At 44.6% G+C, this 21,816-nt stretch overlaps 1 protein-coding gene across 1 annotated transcript; it reads left to right on the forward strand.

Moving 5' to 3' along the window:
• The first annotated feature begins 8,348 nt into the window (after window positions 1-8,348).
• On the forward strand, window positions 8,349-17,537 carry PTGER4 (prostaglandin E receptor 4). Its single transcript, XM_086629775.1, has 2 exons — window positions 8,349-9,179; window positions 16,920-17,537. The coding sequence occupies exons 1-2, from the start codon at window positions 8,349-8,351 to the stop codon at window positions 17,511-17,513; spliced, it is 1,425 nt and encodes a 474-aa protein (XP_086485901.1). The 3' UTR covers window positions 17,514-17,537.
• The last annotated feature ends 4,279 nt before the right edge of the window (window positions 17,538-21,816 follow it).

The raw sequence follows: 21,816 nt of genomic DNA on the forward strand, positions 1-21,816 counted from the left end.
ATACCTGTATTGCTCCAAAACAAGGAATTTAGATACATTATTCATCCCTGATACAGTCTGGGCTTTTTTTCTAATAAATAGAAAGCAATAATGTGTCATTTCTGAAAGCAAATTCAAAACTTGAAGAGGCAGAAAAAGGCTGTAACACAGAGGGATACAGCTAGATTTGACTTACAGGCTTACCTGACTCAGATATACATTAAAAAAAAAAAAGTCCCATACACCACAGGGAAAACTCCAAGTGGTAGCAACGCCAAGATAAAACTAGCCATGGAAGCATTTCCATGGACATGATTGACACTAACCATATTCACAAGTTTCTTAAAGGACTACTGCTTTTTTTATTCCCCGGAGCAAATGATACAGATGTTCAAAATTAAAATATGCAGCATAGTACTGTTTATGCTAGGCTTCTGACTGAGATGAATAGAATGATAAATATGAGTTGCTGTTATTTACTATTCAGTTAGGCAGTTTATCAATGGCTATGTCAAAAATTTCATGTGCCACCTGCAAGATCTGCAGAGGCCCGAAGCAGCCTGAAGTACAGACTCACACTTAGTTTCCCTCATGGGGCTTTCAGAGCACACCCTGCCTTTTCTTTCCACGATCATTCTAGAAATCGAGTAAAAAGGGTAATATCATGAGGAGCTGAAACACTGATTTGAATGGAAACAAATTCTGAGTAATAGGGCTTCACTGAAGCATGGCAACAGAATAGCTGTGGATCCGCACATCCCTTCTGTCAACCTTTCAAAGATTCGGTGGTCGCTGCACTCCCTCGTGCTCTCACATCAGAAGAGCTTCTACTGCACTTCAGGACTGACCGCCACAGAAGTTTACTGGTGGGACTGCTCCCTGACAACCTGATAATTAAAATAAAATATCAGAGAAGAGAACTCAGAAAGAATATCCCCCTAGTCATCACATACTACCAGCGTAGCAGGGAGCAGATGCAGGCAGGTACTATCATGACAATCCACAAACATATATTCTCCATAACATTGGCTGCTGTAGCAGTGGGTACAGTGGCAGAAAGAAGGGTGACAGATACCACCCCTTGTAAAACCACTCCCAACTTTGTACGAGGCTTTAAGTGGTGTATGTCTCACTACCACAGCCAAGATGTCCTTGTTCTAGAGTAAAGAGCTAAAACCAGGCACAATTGCAGCAGGCCAGAGATTTTTAAGCAACTATAAACAAGCTGAATACTCTTCCACTAGAGTGATTCTATACGTTCAGCTTAAAAAATTTTTCATGTTTTATCTGCTTTACTAGCTGACAAATGAAAGTCAAGTAGTTCTTGAGCATCAGGCTGATGATGCAACTGTTTTCATCACAAGCAAACTGCAGGAATTCTTACAGGGCAAATGAAGCGCTTGATAGCAGGACAGGAGTGGGACTACTGTTGAATTTGGCTGTCTATTCCAGTTCCTGCCTAAGAACATACTGTAGCCTAACAGTATGTTTCAGCATTTGTTAATCTGATGAGGTCAGTCTGTTGAAGTTAATTTTTATTGCCCTATCTCAAACAAAAGGAAATGGGAATCATTAAGTTACCTTTCCCGATCATTCCTTCAATACACCTAGCTTCTTAGAGGATAAACTACCCTCTGCTGGAATAACAGAGAATTTACAGAAAAGAAAACATTTCCTTAAAATCTTCTTTTAGACCTTCTTAAAAGCACTCAGCTGCAAATACAGTTTGCCATTTGCTGCCAGCTTACTAACACTGGGGTTTATTCCAATGATTTTGCAGCCAGTGTCCTCTTAGTTAAAAGATAACTGACTCACCTAATATATGAATCATTCCCACAAAATTAGCCTTTTGTCAATTAGCTTAAGTAGATTTTTCTAAGAATCAAGCTTCTGATTTACAGATAGTATCTAGTAGCTTGTTGCTTTGTATTATTTTTCTTGTCCTGGAATCTTTCAGAATTCAAAGCTTAATTTTGTATAATTCACCCCGTGCAAGATTTGATTACATACAGTAGTTACATAATGTACAAAAACTTTCTGAATAATTGCAATGGCAAACATTTATAAAAAGGAAAAATCTTTGCTGAAGAGCCCAGCCTTCGAGAATACTTCCACCAGACATTGAAAGAGCTGTCCCACTGCACTACTAATTGCTCGTCCATCCTGACAGCTGGAAACACTTTCAAGCCCAGCCCCATAGTGGGCAGGATGGTACAAGAAGAAACTTATGTTAAACTTTCAGCTGATGATACTCATATCTAGCCTTAAATTACATGCCAAAGCCAGCCTCCAGGCTGCAGAGGTGGCATACAGCCTCAGCATTTACTATATAGGATTCTGCCGTCTTTCCAAAGATGGTCAAGGTACCTTCACAGAAGAAAACAAATTTCACCTCAAAATTAGTAACAATCTTCTTGGTAGTGCTTCACCAGGATAGAAATAGAGAACACAATCTGTACAGAGGTAGTATATTTTCCAGAAAAACTTCAGTTTATTTTACAAGGAGGTGTTGAAAAAAAAAAACAAAGCCAAGTATGACTACAAAGAAAGGAATGCTACAAAACTGTACCATAAATTAAGCCATGTCCATGACTGTTAATCTGGCTGCAAAAATCACAGGTCCACTGATTTCATTACAGGTGTCTTTGCTACACAGCTTTTAACACTTGATAAAAGTTTAAACTTTCAAAGATAGCTTCAGTTCGTTCTTCAAAGTTGCAGAATACGGCTGTTTAACACTCTCCCGGGTCCCGTTACAACACCTCAAGGAGGAAAAAAAAAACCAACAAAACACAAACAAACAAAGAGAAGAAAGCCTGCCAGTTTGTTGAAATTTCTGGCACACAGATACCATCACACAGTTACAGTCAGGATCCTTGGAAAGAGCCTTCAGTCTGCCTCTCATGGAAAATCTGCAGAACAGTTAGGCTCCAACAGGACCTGCCGGATAACTACTTCCGAGGTAATGCTGGGTTGCTTCTGCTTCCACCACAGCCGTCGATTACAATACGTCGTCACAACAAAATGAAACACCACACACATCCAATTGCAGAAACCTGAAACAACACAAAAATTTCTGATTACTAATCTTTGCAAAGTGTATTCTAAAGTTCTCTGTAAAACCAATCCAGCATATGTTCTAAAAAGATACTAGTTTACTCCAGTGAAGGTGCCACAGTCTGTGCCCAAGAGGAATTTAATTCATAACATTTTTTTCTACATAGGGTCTTACTTAGTTGTCTACTTGCAATTCATCAGGTAAGATCTGAAATAGTCAAAATTATTTTGGCTCTAAAAGGGCCCTTACTATAAGGGCTCTAAAATAAGAAAGTATGTTCCCAGCTGATTATTAGTGCTACTCTATGAACTTCTCTTATGCTGTTGGCCTCTGAAAGGCAAGTAAGAACTGCCAAATCTAAAAAAAAAAAAAAAAAAATCAGGAAAAACAGTATAAACAATAGTTGAGGAAGAAGCTAATTTAATCTATACTGCTCCAAAGAAAAGGGTTGGAAAAAAAAATAAAAGTATTTTAACTGTTAACGCAGACTTATTGCTGAAATAAAACTACATGCTGCTGCAGTGACAAATGTTATTACAGAGGAAAAAGTAATTCAGTGTACTATGAAGATTAGCAACATCGTTTAAACAGGAAAAAAACCCCAAACTTCAGTAGCATGATTGACTAATACGGAACACATGACTGTGGAGTAAATTATAGAGCTGTGTTTTTTGGCACGATAGCGTCCTACTGGAGTGCAGAGGTGCCTGGCGTGCCAGCACACCATCAGACCCCCCGGCAGCGGCAGTCTGCAGCTCTCTCCTCGGCAGTCACGCCATGAGAAGAGCGAGGGGCACGGCTGCTCACACTCCCCAGAGAATTCCCCGGCCCAGGGAAACCCCCCATTCATCGAGGTGTTTTATCAGGTACAACGGAAATGTGCCAGAAGTGCTAGTAACATTGCTAGTCATACTAGTAATAACCAGAACTCCTAAAATAAATTTAATATTGTTACTATCTGTGATGATTTTATATGAAAATATGTGGGCAGGAAAATATTAAATGCTTTAAAATATAAATTTGTTTAGCTACTTAAAATGCTGTTTCTATTCAGATTACATTACAGAATTCCCCACTTCCTTTTAAACATTTTTTCAACTTACTCCTTGTATATTTTTTTTCTTTTCTAATGCTTAATTAAAGAAAGGCTATTATGTAACCTTTGGTTCAGTCTATTTCCATTGTCTATTAATAGTGATTTTATTTTGGCATACAGACAGACTTTAGTCTAATGGTTGTTTTTTTCCTGAAAAACTTCATGTGTCAAAAGCATGACAGCTGAACAAAAATTAAGCAAAAAACCTACAAGAAAGTTTTCCCGTAGCCAAATTTCCCACCAAATGAGAAAGGCTGACAAACTGCTGAGTAAGTCAAGAACGCTATTGAACTTCAGATATTTAATGGGAGTTTAACATGCCAAACGTTTTTCAGACCTGCAGTGTTTTAAGAGCTTAGTCCAAAGTTTCCAAAATTGGTTGCATATCCACTTTCGCTGCCCGCTGAACACACAGCTCCTCTGGAAGTGGATATCATAGGAGCACTTACAGAAAATATTAATCGATTCATATGCCTACGTGAGCATTTTAGCATTAAAACCGCAGTTGCATACAGCAGGGAGACGTTTGTGTAGTTTATTTGTCTATATTCCAGCTGCCGCTGAGCAACACAGGTAAGGTTTTGGAACCATCGGCTGGTTACAGGAGCTTCACAAGGGATGTCACGTGGCAGCTGAGACATGCTGAATAAATATGAGCCTCTTACCACACCATGGAAGAAGAATAAAAACATCAAATATTGTAATTTAAATCTTTCACCAAGCTAGAAATAGGATCACAGTTAGTTATACAGCTCAACTAATCAAGCTATAGTAGTTGGCTCACACATTTCAGTATTAATCATCTAAAAATTTTATCAACACTAAAATCAGGAAGAGTCTACTCTGAAGCAAGTAGAAGTTTATCCTAATGATTTTCAGTGTCCATGTTTTCCAATCTAGTATTTTTTAAATTAATTGAGGTTTTTTCCATACGTGATTATCGCTCCAAAAGTTTCATTTTTTTCTTCGTAAAATTCTGACTTCTCACCTAAGCGGCCTCTGCACAAACAGTTCTTTGGTGGTTACTCAATGGTACAACGTTTGACATCGCAGCTATGACAGCATGACTACTCATGTTGCAAGTGGAAATTCTTCAGTTTTTCAGTTCCACTTTCTCTTCTTTGCTCTGAAGACTAGGGCTTTTGTGTGGTTACGCTTTTCATCCTGACTACAAGTTCTAGATATCAGAACCATTAGTTCAAAGGGAAACTCCTAAAAGTTACTGATTTTTTCTAATAAAAGTTTTACACAATGGGTAAATACACTAAGCTCACATGCAACCTGTCTCATAACTAACTCTGTGACTGATTTCTATCATATTTTCTAATTAAAGAACTAACAGTATTTCACAAAACACATCTTAATATCCTTGCACTCAAAACTATACCTCTGTTGTTTCTTCATTCATTTTCCTGGCTTCCCTGCATTTTTAATTAGTTCCTTAGATGCATCCATCATAAAACAGACCTTGTAGAATGAAAACCAGCATTCACTCCTTCACATGCACACATGTGTATACATACCCACAGAAGGTTCTGAGCACCCTCTACCACAGATTGAGGCTTCTGAAGACACACAGTCTTTAACGAGATGGTCAAAATACCTCGTAGGACTGGATCTACGAATAAGAGGAGCTAGAAAAAGGCAGCAAGAAATAAACACAAATCATTTCCTCTGCCCTTAGTCATTAAAAACTTTTGCACCCCTTCAGGGAAGCAAGGTAATTCTTTTCCCATGCTAGTAATGACTGCTGCACCTGTGTTAACTTAATCCCACATTGTAGACTCTAATACCAGAGCACCGAAGTCTCAACGTAGGAAAAAAGGACTATTGAGAAAGCACGTGCAATTACACCGCCTGAATTCGGAGCCTGCTCTGTACCTGGGTCAGCTTTCCTGGAACAGCTGGAAAACTGTTTAAAAGATAAGAAAAAACAGCCTTTGTGCTGTGCTTTCTTTTGAAAGTATTTTGAAGCCCTTACAATTTGCTTCTGACAATTAGGCAAACCTAATTGAGCAACCTCTCCTCCCACATGTAGCTCTGTGCTTGTGACAGAATGATTTCCAATTTTCTGAAAGTTAAAGAGCTGTTAATACTAACAAAACACACACAAAAAAGTTCTGTTTATTTCCTCTGAGCAGACAAGACCACCACCACTACTATCATTTATCTCTGTACACATTGTTTCAAAACCAACTATTTCTTCTAAAATTGAATTTTAGTTTTCAAAGCAGTTAGAAAACAACACTAAAAATCTAATCAAATAAAAACCCACTTTTTTCTTCATATCTGTTCATACAGCATTGACAACTGAAACTCTTCTTTCTCTTTCCCACAGTACACACTTGCTCTCTCTCCTCTATTTTGCTCTGTCAGTACTCTTACTGTCAGTATGTCATGATATTATCGTGACCTTACCAAATGCTATTAAGTCCACAGGCATCACTTTCACAGGCTTAAAAAACGAGAGGGGAGAGGACAGTAAGACTGAAAAAGAGTTTCATAATACATTTTGCCTTTACGTCGGAGAAGAGGTTCCTGAAAGGGTATAAATGCCATGCTCCAGGGCACAGCTTTTGTGTCCTCTGTAGCAAATGATGTCTCCTCACATAGCAGAAAGGGCGTCAGACCAGTCGGATCCGCGTGTCCGATCTGGTACGACGGTGCCAAGCTTCATCCCTGACCCAACAGCATTAGCACAGGTCACTAGTACTTTCCCCTCCAGCAGAAACACCCGCGTGTCTGCCCGTTGGGGTGGTCAGGTTTTCGTGGACGTTTCTGGACTAGGGACTCCATCACCACCACCGCCTGGGTGAAAGCCACTGCCGACCTGACATCAGCTCCGCTGAAGACGGAACTGTAACCTTGAGGCTCTGCCAGCAAGCGTAACCCTATTTCCAATTTATACGTGATCGCCTCACGGTCAAGACAAAACAAGTTCTTGAAACAAACATATAAACACTTCCCTCGAACGTGCACACGCCCTTCCTGTGTTTAGTAACCTCGCTAACAGAGGCCATCGGGAGATCTTCTCTCCGGCAGCCGGAGACACCGGGCATGGCTCACCTGATGCAAGAGCGTCCGCTGCCAGCCGCCGTGCTGCGGCATCGCCTCGCCGCCCCTGCGCTTACCTGCGCGGCACAGGGCCCGGCCGCAGCCGCTCCCGCGGCCGCCCGTCACTCAGCATCCGCGCAGGGGCTCCGGGGCGCGGAGGTGACAGAGCTCACCGCCCCTGCCAGGGCTCCGCGCCGAGCCAGCTCCTCGGCAAACACCGCTCCCTCGGAGCGCCCGTCCGGCAGCGCTGCCCACTAGGGGTAGGTGCGAGGAGCCCTCGCTCCCGTCCATTACAACGCAGGGGAGCACACGGGGCCGGGAGAGGAGACGGCCAAGCAGGGGCTGCGCCGCCAGGTACCCCCGACCCGGCGGGCGCCCGCCGCCCCCTCGCACGCGCGTACCGCGTACCCCGCACCCCCCCGCCCCGCCACCGGCCGCCCGCCTCCCGCTGCCGACGCCCCGCCTCGCCCCGCAGGCAGCCGTGGGCGGAGGTGCCCGCGCCCGGCCCCGCGCAACCTGCCCTCCCCGGCGCGGCCAATGGAGCGAGAGGGCGGGGAGGAGCGGCGGGAGCTGCCCTCGCCGCCTCCGCCCTCCGCGGCGAAACTCGGCGGGAGCGCCGCGGGGAGTTAGACGGCGCCCGCGCCCCGCAACGCACCGCACCGCGCCGCGCCGCGCCGGCCGGCGGGAGGGGATGAGCGGCGGCCACCGCGCTCCGGCACCTTCCCGCGCCGCCCCCGGGGGCACCTGGAGCCGCCGCCCGCTCGTCCAGGGCCGCCCCAGCGCCGCGCTGAGCCCTCCCCGGCGTCCGTGCGAGAGACGGTGAGGCGGCTCCGCTCCGCTCGGCTCCGCGCTCGGGCCGCCGCGATCCCGCTCCGGACTGGGCGGCGGGGCGCTGCGGTCTGCGCGGGGAGAGCAGCGGCAGGAAGAGGCAGCCTCGGCTCCCCCGGCCGCAGTCGGTCGCTGACGGACGGCACCCCGCTTCGGCTGCTTTTTAGGAGGTTTTTTTTTTTTTCTTTTTTTTAACTAAAACACACCGCTTTTTTTTTTTCCTTTTGAATTTTTATTTTCACGCTATACTACTCCCTCCCCTCCCTTACTCTGCCCGTACTTTTTGGACTCGCTCTCACCTTCGCTTGACTCCCCAGCAGCATCGTGGGCATCATGTCCTTCGACCCCACCATCATGCCACCTGCAAATGGCTCCGCCAACGGGACCGCCAGCGGGGCCGAGGGCGGGAAGCCCCCCACCATCCCCACCATCATGTTCATCTTCGGTGTGGTGGGCAACCTCATAGCCATCGTGGTGCTCTGCAAGTCCCGGAAGGAGCAGAAGGAGACCACTTTCTACACACTGGTCTGCGGGCTGGCGGTCACCGACCTCTTGGGGACCTGCCTGGTCAGTCCGGTCACTATTGCCACTTACCTGCAGAACCGCTGGCCAGGAGGAGCAGCGCTGTGTGAGTACAGCTCCTTCATCCTCCTTTTCTTTGGACTCTCTGGCCTGAGCATTATCTGTGCCATGTCTATAGAGAGGTACCTGGCCATCAACCATGCCTATTTCTACAACCATTATGTAGACAAGAAGCTGGCAGGGCTCACGCTCTTTGCCATCTATGCTTCCAACGTGCTGTTCTGCGCCCTCCCCAGCATGGGGCTCGGCAAATCTACCTTGCAGTACCCTTACACCTGGTGTTTCATAGACTGGCGAGCAAAAGAGGCTACCCATGCAGCATATTCCTACATGTACGCCGGCTTCAGCTCCTTCCTGATCATGGTCACCGTGATCTGCAACATCCTGGTGTGTGTGGCCCTCATTCGCATGCATCGCCAGTTCATGCGACGCACATCCTTGGGGACAGACACCACCTCCAGCCGTTTATCTGACTTTCGCAGACGCCGGAGCTTCCGTCGGATGGCCGGAGCAGAGATCCAGATGGTTATTCTGCTCATTGCCACTTCCCTGGTGGTGGTCATCTGCTCCATTCCTCTGGTGGTGAGTAACGTTGTGCAACCCTTCTTCTTTTCCATCACCGCTGAGTCTTTTTTCTTCCTAGTCTGTGCTGTGGGACAGTCTCTTATTTAGCTGGTGCTGCAAACAGTTACAATAACTTAAAGGCTGTTAGCATACGTGCATGGTGAGAGAAAGTTGTGTTGACTTAAATTTACACAAAAAGAAACACGCTTATCCCGAGTCCTGGGCTCCTTTGATTGGCTAAAAACACCAAAAGTTCTCAATAATTTTTCCACTGTTCAACTGGAATCCACATAGCAAAAATCTTACTGACAGCAAAAGGCACTTTAAAGTTCAGTTCCAAAATTAATTTGTGATGAGTGAAGTTTGGGTCTGGCCTGCGTTTCTGGATGTTTATTGTGTTTTAAAAATGTGCACACTGTTGCTGAAGGGTACAGTGGTCCTTGATGTGCGAAAGGAGGAGAGAGCTCTGTTCACTTGGCAGCACCAACACGCAGAGTACTTCACACCCAAAACGTGAGCCAAGCTTCCCCTCCTGAGGGATTCACCCACCATTTCTGGGGTAGATCCCACACAGACATCCCTCCAGCAGCTCCCCGCTGTGGGAGGAGTAAACTTGGTGGGACCACCCGTCCCTGTAATGCTCAGCTAAATGAGAGTTGGAGGAATCTGGCCCACGCAAACCTAGAGATCACACCGAAATGTCAAACAACATTACCACTAAGTGACTGCTAATTTTCTGAAATGGCTGATACAATTAGTGTCATTAAATTGAACATGCAGGATCCACTTATTTCTATTCCTCCACCTTATCTCCAAGGAAGACGAAAAAAACCCACCAGCTGGAGGCTCAGTTCTTACTTGCCACTCACCATAATAAAGCTTGGCAAACTTCTCTCCTCCTCTGGCTCAGAGACATTAAACAAATAGCTGGCTTGCCTTCTTCCCCACCTTCCAAAACACAGCGGAGGGAGCCAAGCAGTGGTTGTCAGACAGAAAGTGTTTTTAGAAGGATTGTTTTAAGAGGGTTTATTGTCGGTAGGGTGATCCTTCTGTTGTAGAGGGGCTACAATGTGTGAAATGCAGCTGGCCAGCTGGGGATGCGAAACAAATAAGAGTATACCGCAGCAAGGAAGCTTAGAGAAGTACATGCGAACAGCACTCGGGAAGTCAGTGAGTCCGACCTCTGCTTCACAGGAGCTGTAAGCGCAAGGGTCGGGCCAGTTTTGCCACATTACTGACATGAACAGGAGCCAGTGAAGTGTGGCTGTGCTGGAGCACCAGCGCCCCGGCTGTCGCTGAATGCCGTCTCCTGTCCCTCGGCGTTGTCACTTTGCTTCGCGCAGTGGCACGACCGAGCATGGTGCTGTGCGTTCGTTGCTTGACATCTGAAGGAAGTCAAAGGGTGCTGAGCTGCACGTAGGGTGTCTCTAGGAGGTGCACGTGTGTTGGATGGAGGAGCCACGCACAACCTGTCCTCCAGTCCAGCTCCAGAAACTGCAGGGGTAAGCCGACCTGCTGCGCCGTGAGGCATCAGGTCACGGAGTGGCCAAAACTCTGACAGTACTGTGGGTTGACAGTACTTAATTCGATTAATCTAGTATTGTAACAGCTACTTCACAAAAGAACAATATTGCATTTTCGAAAGAGATTCTGGTAAACGCAGAGAATGGGTTCCGGGAATTAAATAGTGTCGTAATGCGATACAGGGTATCAGGTGATAGACTCCAGCGGTTTCAGAAAAAAGCCAAACCTTATCCCCTGGAGGAGCAGCTAGAGGAAGACTGAGAAGTCTGAACGTAAAATGAAAAATGAAATTGCTCATATCCACTTGGAGCTAGGCGGTCTTTTACAGAATATTAAAAAGCAAAAAAAAGAGAAAAATCAAACGGGAGGGGTTACTAGAAAGGGAACTGGATTGTTGACAGTTAAAATTAATGAACCTGGGACGGGCAAAAGGTTTAATAAACAGTAGCTAGTGAAAAACTAGCAGAAGGTATGTGAAGGTGCAGGTGATGAAGTTGTGTAGCGCTCTCAGACCTTGATTTCAGTCTTTATAAAGGCACAGTGTTAGCTCGGTAGTGTTCGCGTAAGTTAGCTTTTCTCTGCTAGAGCTGCACATCTTTTCTGTATCTAAGATGAGGTAAGAGACCATCCTTTCACTTAGATGGATGACTAAGAAAAAAAGGAAGCTTTCTTTAAAAAAACAACATAACCACATATATACACATCATCACAGTGTCCACTGTGGTTACATTTCTTCATTGTTAAGTAGTTTTTATAAGTCATTTGCCTCCCCCTGCGGGAATAAGCTATAGCCATATACGCTTCTTTGAGCCATGATGTATGTACTGCAGTGTACGCCACTGTATTAAGCCCTCTGGTTGCATATAGACTGAGGTTAAGAACTCAGGTATAAACTCAGAGAAGTGACACCTTTATGCTATAAATCCCTAAAAAGACTCACTAGCAGAGACAGGTAAATACGAACCTAGACGTACGTTTTCATGACTTGGAGAGTTTCAGGGAGTGCTCACCGAGCGAGAGGCTCATCTATAGCAGGACAGCGGGGCAGTCGTCAGGAATATGCAGGTGGTAAGGTCGTGGGGGCAGCATGATTCAGATACACAAAGCAAGCTCAGAGGGTGCTTTGTGACTGAAGTTTTCTGATGAGCGGACTTCCTAGTGATGATTTCAGCTGAATAAGCCATCGCTGAAGTTGAAGCAAAAGCAGCTTCTGAAAGACAGACATAAACGTCTAACGTTTTACAACAAACACTTTCACAACATAATAAAATAGCAGGCTCTATTTATTAGGGATTGACAAAAAATTTTCAAGTCTTAAAATATTAAATAACCCTGAAATAATAAGCAAAGGCTTGTCTTGATTTAAAAAGTGGTTAAAGAACAGCAAGCTGAGTCACAGAGAACAGCAGGTTTTTATTAATGAGATGGTCCAGCACTCAGCTTGCAAGTAAGGTTTTTTAGTGTCTTAATGATTTATTCATAAAATCAGCAAAATTTTACAGCGACAAGTGCTGTAACAAAATTATGAGAGATTGTGCAAAACACTGAATGAACTTGACAGAACTGAAGGCTAATAAAATTTATCACAGAAAGAAAAGTTGAACAAAAAACATTAGTGAAAGGAAACTTTTTATATAACCTGATATGTTCTCAGTGTGCAGAAAGCGATGTGAAAGACATGAAGAGGAATCTGATAATAGTTGAAAAATGAAATAAGGAAAATACATAAATTGTGCACTGACTCTCATCTGTACTCCACACTGGTTATCTCATCTTTTAATATGCTGTGAGATTTTAGAAAATAGAATTGGATGGAGCTAAAACTAGGGAATAAGTTATATTAAAAAGGATTTTATCAAGGATACAGTAGCAATTATTACCCACCTTTAAAAAAACCACAACCTCTGTCAAGAGTAAATAGGCACACACTGCTCAAAATCTGTAATTCTCTCCTGCAGCCTGTTTAGATAGTTTTAAGATTTTTTAAGTGCATGATCTTCTTCTGATCCTGACCACTGAACATTGTTGTTAAATTACAGTGAAGTGGAAAATAAAATATCATGTTTCAGGATGTACATCTGGTTGTTTACATTAAATAATGAGGAGTTTCTAACTTAATGTTTAATTGATCTCAGAGTTTGGATTTTCTTTTGGATTGATTGGTTTTGACTTTTCTCTTTAAAATATTGGGGACTGTCCACAGACAAAAACAAGGTGGCAGATACAATTTTTGAGCAATGGAGTAGATACCAAGCAGACACCCAGCCCTTGAAGGGCAAAGGTTATTGGCTTGTGGAGCTGAAAAACTTGTTCCTGCTTACTACCGTACAGTTTTTAAATTTATCCTATCAGTATGTGGGGAGATTGTGAGGGCAGGTAGAAGCTATGAAGACAACTACCACTGTGACTGTAACTAAACAAGTCGCTTTATAATACTTCATAGGATTAGAAATTATGGTTTGCTTCCGTAGTTAGTAAAAAGGAAAAGTGGCAAAGAGCACACAGGACTCTGATCCTACAAGTACCTATCACCTGAGCATAAACTCAACATACCTTGGAGCTATATGCTTCTTAACACAATTGCAAACAAACTGCTTAGTACTTTTAAAATATGTTGCCTGAATTCTTCAGCTACAGAGCTAAATACAAAACTCATACTCTTTTGAGATTTGAATGGCTCTAGTTTGCTTCTTTCTTTCATGAGGGTTTCAAATTGCACAAGTTCAAACATCAGATTAGCTAACTGGGGAGTGGATTCCACTTACTTGGCATTAACTTAGAAGATGCAAGCCACTTTATCATGCTGCCTCCTGCAGCAGCAGATTTGTAGCCAAAACAGGGTACATCTCTTGCCGCTCGTGTAGATGATACGTTAGAAAATGCTGTTTCAGCAGTATGTAAAGAAACGATAAAACTGGCATTCCAACACAGATTAATTTTTACCTTACCGTGATTAAGATGCAATCCCAGCAATAGGTCTGAATTGATAAATGCATTTGAATTGATAAACGCAATTGATAAATGCATTTGACGTTTGGGAGGAGCTTCTGATAAAAGACATGAGACCTTTGTGGAAAGTAGAAACAGTTTTGTGCAGTTCAAAGTTTTCACTAAATAGGTCTGTTTTATGAACCTTTACCCTGTCCGTGCTGCGTATCTGTCAAAAGGAAATGAAGCCTACAGAGATAACGCGCGGCAAGCTTAGCTGCGCGATGAGCGACTGTGCTTTTCAGCCGGAGTCAGGACTTGAAAGGCATTTCTGCCTTTCCATGGAGTCTGCCGGGTAGACAGAGAAAGGTGAAATGGGTTCCTCAGTTTCGTGTGCTGCTTATCAAAAGAACAATCCCGCTGTTAAATCACTGACACGTGTAACTATAGCTCCAAGTTTAAAAAACAAAGTCGGGTCTCCAAAGTTGGACTGTGTACTTCTTCAGCTATCTTCAAAGTGTGCCTCCTGGTTCTGTGCTCCGGATGGATTTATCAGCAAACACCCCTCCCTGTCACACCTCCGACCTTCCCGGTAATGGCTGCACTTAGCTGTGCGAGCCACTCCCGCAGGACTTGTCCTTGGAACTCGCGGCTCCCGGGGCGCAGTGCTGCTCCAGTCGCCAACTGGCCAAACACACCGAGCGGCGTTCACACATCCCCAGGAGCGCTCCCCTGCGCAAGGAAATCCCGGTACAGAAAGAGGACAGGAGCACTTGGAAAGACGTGTCGTCATGGCACGGGTTAAACCCCCTGGGGAATTCTGACCTGTCTGTATGTACACGCTTGACCTCCTGTCGTTCTAGAGGGGAGAAAAAACTGTCAGAAACGGTCAGGTCAGGGATCTCAGGAGCAGATTTTGGCCGATGCCAGGTGGCGTCGCCTCAACTTGTTTTTCAGCCTTCCAGGTTCGGGAATGCCGGCTGCTGCGTTCCGGGTTCGGCGCCGGTGCCGCGCGCAGCCGCTTCACCCGCACGAGCGGGCACGCGGAGCCACGGCGCTCCCCGGACCCCGCGCGCCGCGCGCGCCCCTGCGCGGGGCGCCCCGGGGCTGCGGCCGCCCCTCGCGCGGGGCAGGCGGGCGCGCGCGCCCCGCGGCGGGAGACCGTGTGGCGGCCGCGCCCCCTGGCGGAGCGCGCGGGCCGCTCAGCGCCTCCTCCGGCCTGGCCGTGAACGCTTCCAGGGATGGGGCATCCACAGCTCCCACGGGCAACCTGTTCCAGTGCCTCGCCACCCTCCGAGTGAAGAATTTCTTCCTTATATCCAGTCTAAATCTGCCCACTTTCAGTTTAAAGCCATCGCCCCTTGTCCTGTGGGATAGGAGACTAATACAAAATGCATAATGAAAACATTTAAAGCAAGTAAAGCTTAATAAAAGAAAAATTCCTTAAAAAAAAAAAAAAGCTCAATATGCATAGGAATACTCTTTGAAGTACTTGAAGTCCATGTTTAGCTCAACAGAAAAATACGGTCAATAAATTTGTTGTCAAAAAGACATCTGCAGTGTTAGAAATCATTAGGAAAGTAACCGAGAATAAAACTTGGATCATTATATATTGCTGTATAAATTCAAGGTTTTCCCATATTTCGCATTCTGTGGGCAGGTTTTATTACCCATAAAACTAGAGAAAAGCACTGAGAAAGAAAACAAGGCAACCATGGGCTTGACAGTCAGTTTGAGAGAGACTATGCACAGGGCTTCCGAAGAGGGACTCTGCTTTGGAGCACACTCAGAATTCTGACGAGCCAAATGCCCCTACATTTCCCTGCTGCAGGAAAATTTCTCCAAACAGAACTGTGAAATTTTTCACCAGGCTTGTATGGCTTAACATGAGGAACTTCTAATAAAATGACTTAAGAGGGCTGTTCTAGTTTGGCTCGTGTATTTAAATGCTCGTCTGCCTCTTTGCCTAGCTAGGAGGTTACAGACAAAACTTGATTAATTTCAGGAGTCAAGGATAAGATTTTAAAAACCTCATAATTTTGCTACTAGATTTTTACTGTATCAGGTAAGAAGATAACTAAGGGATTTATTTTGACTTACCTTAAAGAATCTGAAGAAAACAGCATCTTCCACTATCAATCCTTTTCAGTGGCTTTCCTAGGCCTTCCTGTAATTCAACACTCTGTAAGTCTTGCTAAAATGGAGAACAGCTCTTTGAGGCTGATCAACATAACGATGTCATCCTTCTCAGTGACACTGGAAAAATAATGGTATCAAACAATTGGACTGTGCCTTACAGCAGCATTTACGAAAGTGGCTTCTAAACCAGGAAAGGGACTAGCTTACTGTTGTTTTTTTTCTTGGATTCAAAGGAAGACGTTGAAGATGACATTTCTGTGTAGAAGATGGGAACCTTTAGTCTTAAATTTTGTGCATGCTAAACTAAAAATTGATAATTAAATAGTCACTTCATGCAGCAGCTTCAACATCTTAAATTCTCAACCACTTCATCAGTATTTTTATGCTTTCATAAACAGACGCAAAATGCTGGCTCACGTAGGAGAGCAGAGCACTCCAGTCCAGTGCTGCAATCATATCATCATCCTGACCTATTAAAAATATCCTAGCTGGGGGACCTTTCCTTTTTTTTTTTTTTTTTTTTCCACATTTCTTTTTTCCAAACCATGCTGCAGCAAGCAAACAGTTGAGGGTATACAAAAAATCCAGTAAGAACACATGCCAGAAAAATGCATTTCTAAACTTGGTAATTGGCAGCTCTGGACTCGTTTCCAGAGTCTACCATACTTAGATTATAATCTGTGTTTCAGTTTGTTTTTAAACAAACAATTATTAGACCTTTGCTAGAGGGACTGATCAACCAGGTCTCCTCCGCGCAGCGGAGTCAGATATCTCTTTGCAGGTAATTTAAGACTCAAGATATACCAAGGAAGCAGGATACAGGTCGATGTATTTGCTTCTGGGTTCTATCATGGAAAAGGAATTTTTTAAAACACCGGATAAAATTTGGAGATTCAAGGATTAATTGTGAGGGGAGGAGAAAGGAAAAGCCATTCCTTTCTTGCCTGTAACAAAGAAGGCCAATTTCAGCACATTCATCTCTCCGATTTTTTTACTATTTCCGAAAATACACTCACAGCTGCTGATCTGAGATGCCTGGCTTTGCCACTGTCTTCTGTTGTCATAGCTTGCAGTAGCAAATCTAAATAGCTGCTTCAAAATGTAAACTTTGATTTCCTGACCTAATTGTGTAATTGTGTCTTTCTTTTCCCCCATCTCCTTTGGCAGGTCCGTGTCTTCGTGAACCAGCTGTATCAGCCGGAATCAGTACGGGATGTGAGGCAAAACCCTGACCTGCAAGCCATCCGCATTGCCTCGGTCAACCCCATTTTGGACCCATGGATCTACATCCTCCTCCGCAAGACTGTGCTCAGCAAAGCCATCGAGAAGATCAAATGCCTCTTCTGCCGCATTGGAGGGGCGCGGAGGCAGCACTCGGGGGGCAACTTCAACTGCGTGGATGGCCGCAGGACCTCTTCTGCCATGTCAAGTCAGTCGCCCTCCTTCATATCCCGTGAGCTGAGGGAGATCAGCAGCACCTCGCAAACGCTGCTCTACCCTCCCGAGTTCAGCGAAAGCAGCGTCGGGGGCCGCGCGCTGCTCCCAGGCCCCAGCACCAACTTGGCTCAGTCCGACACCACGTCAGTAAGGACACTGCGAAGCTCCGAGACCTCGGACTCTTCACAGGGGCAGGACTCTGAGAGCGTCTTCCTGGTGAATGAGGTCAGGTCTGGTGGCGGGGCCAGCTCTACATCCAAGGGCAGCCCCCTCCAGGTCACCTTTCCCACAGAGACACTGAATTTATCAGAAAAGTGTATATAGATGATAGCCTTGAAAGGCATCAACCCTGGGGATACTTCCTGGTACATTGGAAAAACTGGTGCAATAGATAGGTGTTCTGCCTGTTCACGGGGAGAGGGGTTCAGCTGTGCTCCAAAGGGCTATTTTTCTCTTGCCATGTGATGGGTACATTTCTTTTAAGACTACTGAGGACTGTGCGGAACAGATGCTGCGCTTGGGCCCTGCCATCAGAAATGGTACAAGGCAGGTCTAATGGGACTGGAAACATGAACTGCCTTGTCTTGTTCCGGGACACAGGAGAGCTACTGGGCTTTTGGAAATAGAATGACCCATCGCTTTCTTTTTTCTTTCTTTCCCTTTCCAAATCTGGTGGAACTGTGTTTTCTCTCCCCATGGTCGCTCAGCTACCCAGAGTTTAAGCTTCTGGTACTAGAGCTGAATGTGAGGCAGCTGCTAGGAACTGGGCACAGCTACTCTGAGAGCTGCCTAGGGCAGGATTTTAAAGTGTCTCATGAAGCATGAAAATGTGAATTTTTACCATTGTATATATATCAGGATTGAAAATATTTAAAAGTCTATTCTTCTCTATGAGAAGGTTTTTTATTAATACAAGGTATATAGAAACCAGCCTTCTCTTCCTCCAGTGTTTCCTGCTGATAAGACATTCTTGGTTTAGATTGTTGACCATGCTAGATTCACAGCTGATGAGGTAATTCTCTAGCTGAGAATACATAAGCACTTTCTGAGTGAAATGGGAATATACGCGCTATTAAAAGAGAAAAAGAAAACACATCTTTTCAGTTAAGAATATTCTTTTCAGTGTATGTACATACTAAAAAGCCAGATTTTATTTATGTGCTGAGAATGTTTCTCTGTATAACACATGCGCGCCTCTCTGACTACTTTGGCCCACATTCTGCACACACTTAGGCACACACTTAACACCGCCCATCAGAGTAGTCCCTCTGCTGCCAGGGAGACTCCTTACATGTAACGTTAAGGACATATAGAAGTGCTTTCAATATCAGGGCCTAAAATTTTAACCCCTGGTTAATAGTCTTAATATTCACTTTAGTTAAAGCATCACTGTTGTAATAAAGGTATTTTTTCATAACATTTATCATTTTACTTTAAATAGTAAATAGAATTTTATGACTGTGTAATCTGATACTCCATCAAATAAATGTACAAAACCATGGAGGCAGAATCTTCATTTAAAAGTATAGGTTATATAGAAACATATCTTGGTCTTGCAGCCCTTGAAAATCGTTTGTTCCTAGAGTTTTAACGGCAAACACATCACCAAAACCAGCTGTTAACCACTGACAAAACGGAGTTTTGTGTTTTATGTTGTAAGGGTTAGATCTTGTTCCAGAAACACTGTTTATCAAAATAATTCTGTACAGATATTTGGAGGATGTTTTGTCAAATACTAAGCATGTTATGCTGCTTGAAGTGTTTTCATGTGAAATGCTTTATTGTAATCTTGAGCCTTATGTTGATATGTTTAAGCAGTTGTACTGACCAAAGTAATTTTGGAGATTAAAATTAAATGGAAATGTTCTGCTTGATCTCAGAAGTTTATATGAGTCTGTTGTTCAGTGCCAACTCCTCACCTTAACAAGCCTCCTGTCTTGGAATGCTTTACACTCAGCTACTGTCAAAATGTACTTTGTTCTGTAAGTTTCCAAAGCACCACAGAAATGACCACCAGGACCAAGAAGCAGCCATCTTCAAAAATGTCCCTGAGAGCACTGATGTAGAGCCATGAAAATTCTTCATGCAAACCAACAAACAAAAATAAAAAACTACACTCGATTAAACCTCAGGCCTGCTCCATTATTTGCCTTTAACAGGGGAGCAGTTAAGCATATTTGCCTTGATACATATAGAAAGTGAAGTTAAATCTCTACACAAATATTTGCAGCAGTAGCCACTTTTCCACCAGTCAAGCCAGAGAACAGTATGTCTCAAGTTCCTACTGCAGTGACAGATAAAGTTTTGCCTGAATTCTTTGCAATTAAACCACTTAACTATGGTCTGTTGCTTACTAGTGACCAACAAATAGAATACACTCATGGTACTTCCCAAGACAGGAAATAGTACCTGGCTGAGTGGGAAGGTGGGATTGCCACCTGCAGATACACCCCCTGTGCCAATACTGGACCACACCTTTGCAGCTGGCCTGAAGCAGCAGCACACCCGTGTCATTGGTACTATCTGCAATGACAGTGTTAAACATCTACAGTGTGTAATAAGTATTGAAATAAGCACGGACTTACTATTTTTAATTGGTTTTTATTTTATTAATATTATTTTACTATTATTATTTCTCATCATCACTGATGAGAAACACATGTGGTCTGGAAGAGCTTTAAGCAAGAATAGACTATCTTAAGTAGCTGACCTTCTTGCTTCCCTTATCAAACACATATGATAAGCCTGAGGTGTTCGTACTGCCCACAGCATTGCTGGTGTGTCGGCAGTGGACTGGTCTCATGGCACACACCATCATCAACACTCACTCCCTCAGTAATGAGCTCACGGATTCCCAAACAGCCCACTGATCACAAAGTCTCCTCAGCAATACTGGAATTGCCTGCCACAACTCAATGGCAGTGCACAAAGACAAAATGGGAGCACCATTTGTACAAGTTGTTTGTTCACAAGTACTGCCTACTTGTGAACACAGATGAGCATTCAGATGTAGCCTGGCTAAAAGGACTGGATAAGCGTGTCCCTGTTTAGAGTGACAGACTATTAGGTCTCCCTCTCCTGCCCAACAGTCCCGCTCAGCTTTGGCACCCTCCTCCATGCTGACCACAAACACTTTACTGAATTACCTTCCTCAGCCTCCCTGAGCACAAGTCATCTCGTAAAATACAAGCTACAAGTTTGTAAAGATTAATTTGCCATGTGGAAGTTAACAGGTTATTTTCCTGCTAGGTATCATGAGTAGTTTCCTTACATTCAAAGGGCTTTCCTTCTCACACATAATACCTCCCTTCCACTCCTGGCCCCCTGAGATCCAGCCTGTCTTCCACATCTGTATCCACTTTCCCCAGTTCTCACGGAAAATTCACTAATTTGCCATTCAAAACTTTCTCACCCAAAAAGTTGTATCTACCTGACTGTTCTGCTAGTCCTGCGACGGGCACTCCCACTCCCTCCCTTAACACGGTCTGTCCTGCCCACACGTCCCAGACCCCTGCTTCACAGAACCATTCCCACCCAGAGCTATCGCCAGACCTCCCACTCCATTACCACGTCCCAGACCCCAGCCCTAGCTCAATTTAAGCCCCTGTCCTTTGGTACAGCTTAAAATCATAGAACCATAGAATGGTTTGGGTTGGAAGGGACCTTAAAGATCATAGATTCATAGATTCATAGATTTCTAGGTTGGAAAAGACCTTAGAGATCATCGAGTCCAACCATCCCTAATCCCCATTAAACCATATCCTCAAGTAGCTCATCCACCCTATTCTTAAACACATCCAGGGATGGGGACTCAACCACCTCCCTGGGCAGCTTATTCCAGTGGCTGACAACCCTTTCAGAGAAGAAATACTTCCTAACATCCAACCTGAATCTCCCCTGACTAAGCTTATGCCCATTTCCTCTTGTTCTATCACCCATCACTAATGTAAAGAGCCCTTCCCCTACCTCCCCACCATCTTTTCTCAAGTATTTATAGGCTGTAATCAGGTCTCCCCTCAGCCTCCTCTTCTCCAGGCTAAACAGCCCCAACTCCCTCAGCCGCTCCTCATAAGTTTTATTTTCCAGCCCCTTGACCAGTTTAGTCGCCCTTCTTTGGACTCGCTCCAGGAGCTCAATATCTCTCTTAAAGCGAGGGGCCCAAAACTGGACACAATATTCCAGGTGCGGCCTCACCAGTGCCGAGTACAGGGGCAGGATCACTTCCCTGCTCCTGCTGGTCACACTATTCTTGATACACGCCAGTATCCCATTGGCCTTTTTGGCCACCTGGGCACACTGCTGGCTCATATCAAGCCGGTAGTCAACCAACACCCCCAGGTCCTTCTCCGCCAGGCAGCTCTCCAGCCACTCCTCCCCGAGCCTATAGCGATGCTTGGGGTTTTTATACCCCAAGTGAAGGACTCTGCACTTGGCCTTATTAAAGCTCATGCCATTGGCCTCAGCCCAACGATCCAGTCTGTTCAAATCCCTCTGAAGGGCCTCCCTACCCTCGAGCAGATCGACACAGCCTCCCAGCTTGGTGTCGTCCGCAAATTTACTGAGGGTACATCATCTAGTTCCAAATCCCCTGCCATAGGCAGGGAAACCCTCCACTACACCAGGTTGC

Source organism: Tauraco erythrolophus, chromosome Z (genome assembly GCF_009769465.1).
Source record: "Tauraco erythrolophus isolate bTauEry1 chromosome Z, bTauEry1.pri, whole genome shotgun sequence".
NCBI lineage: Eukaryota > Metazoa > Chordata > Aves > Musophagiformes > Musophagidae > Tauraco > Tauraco erythrolophus.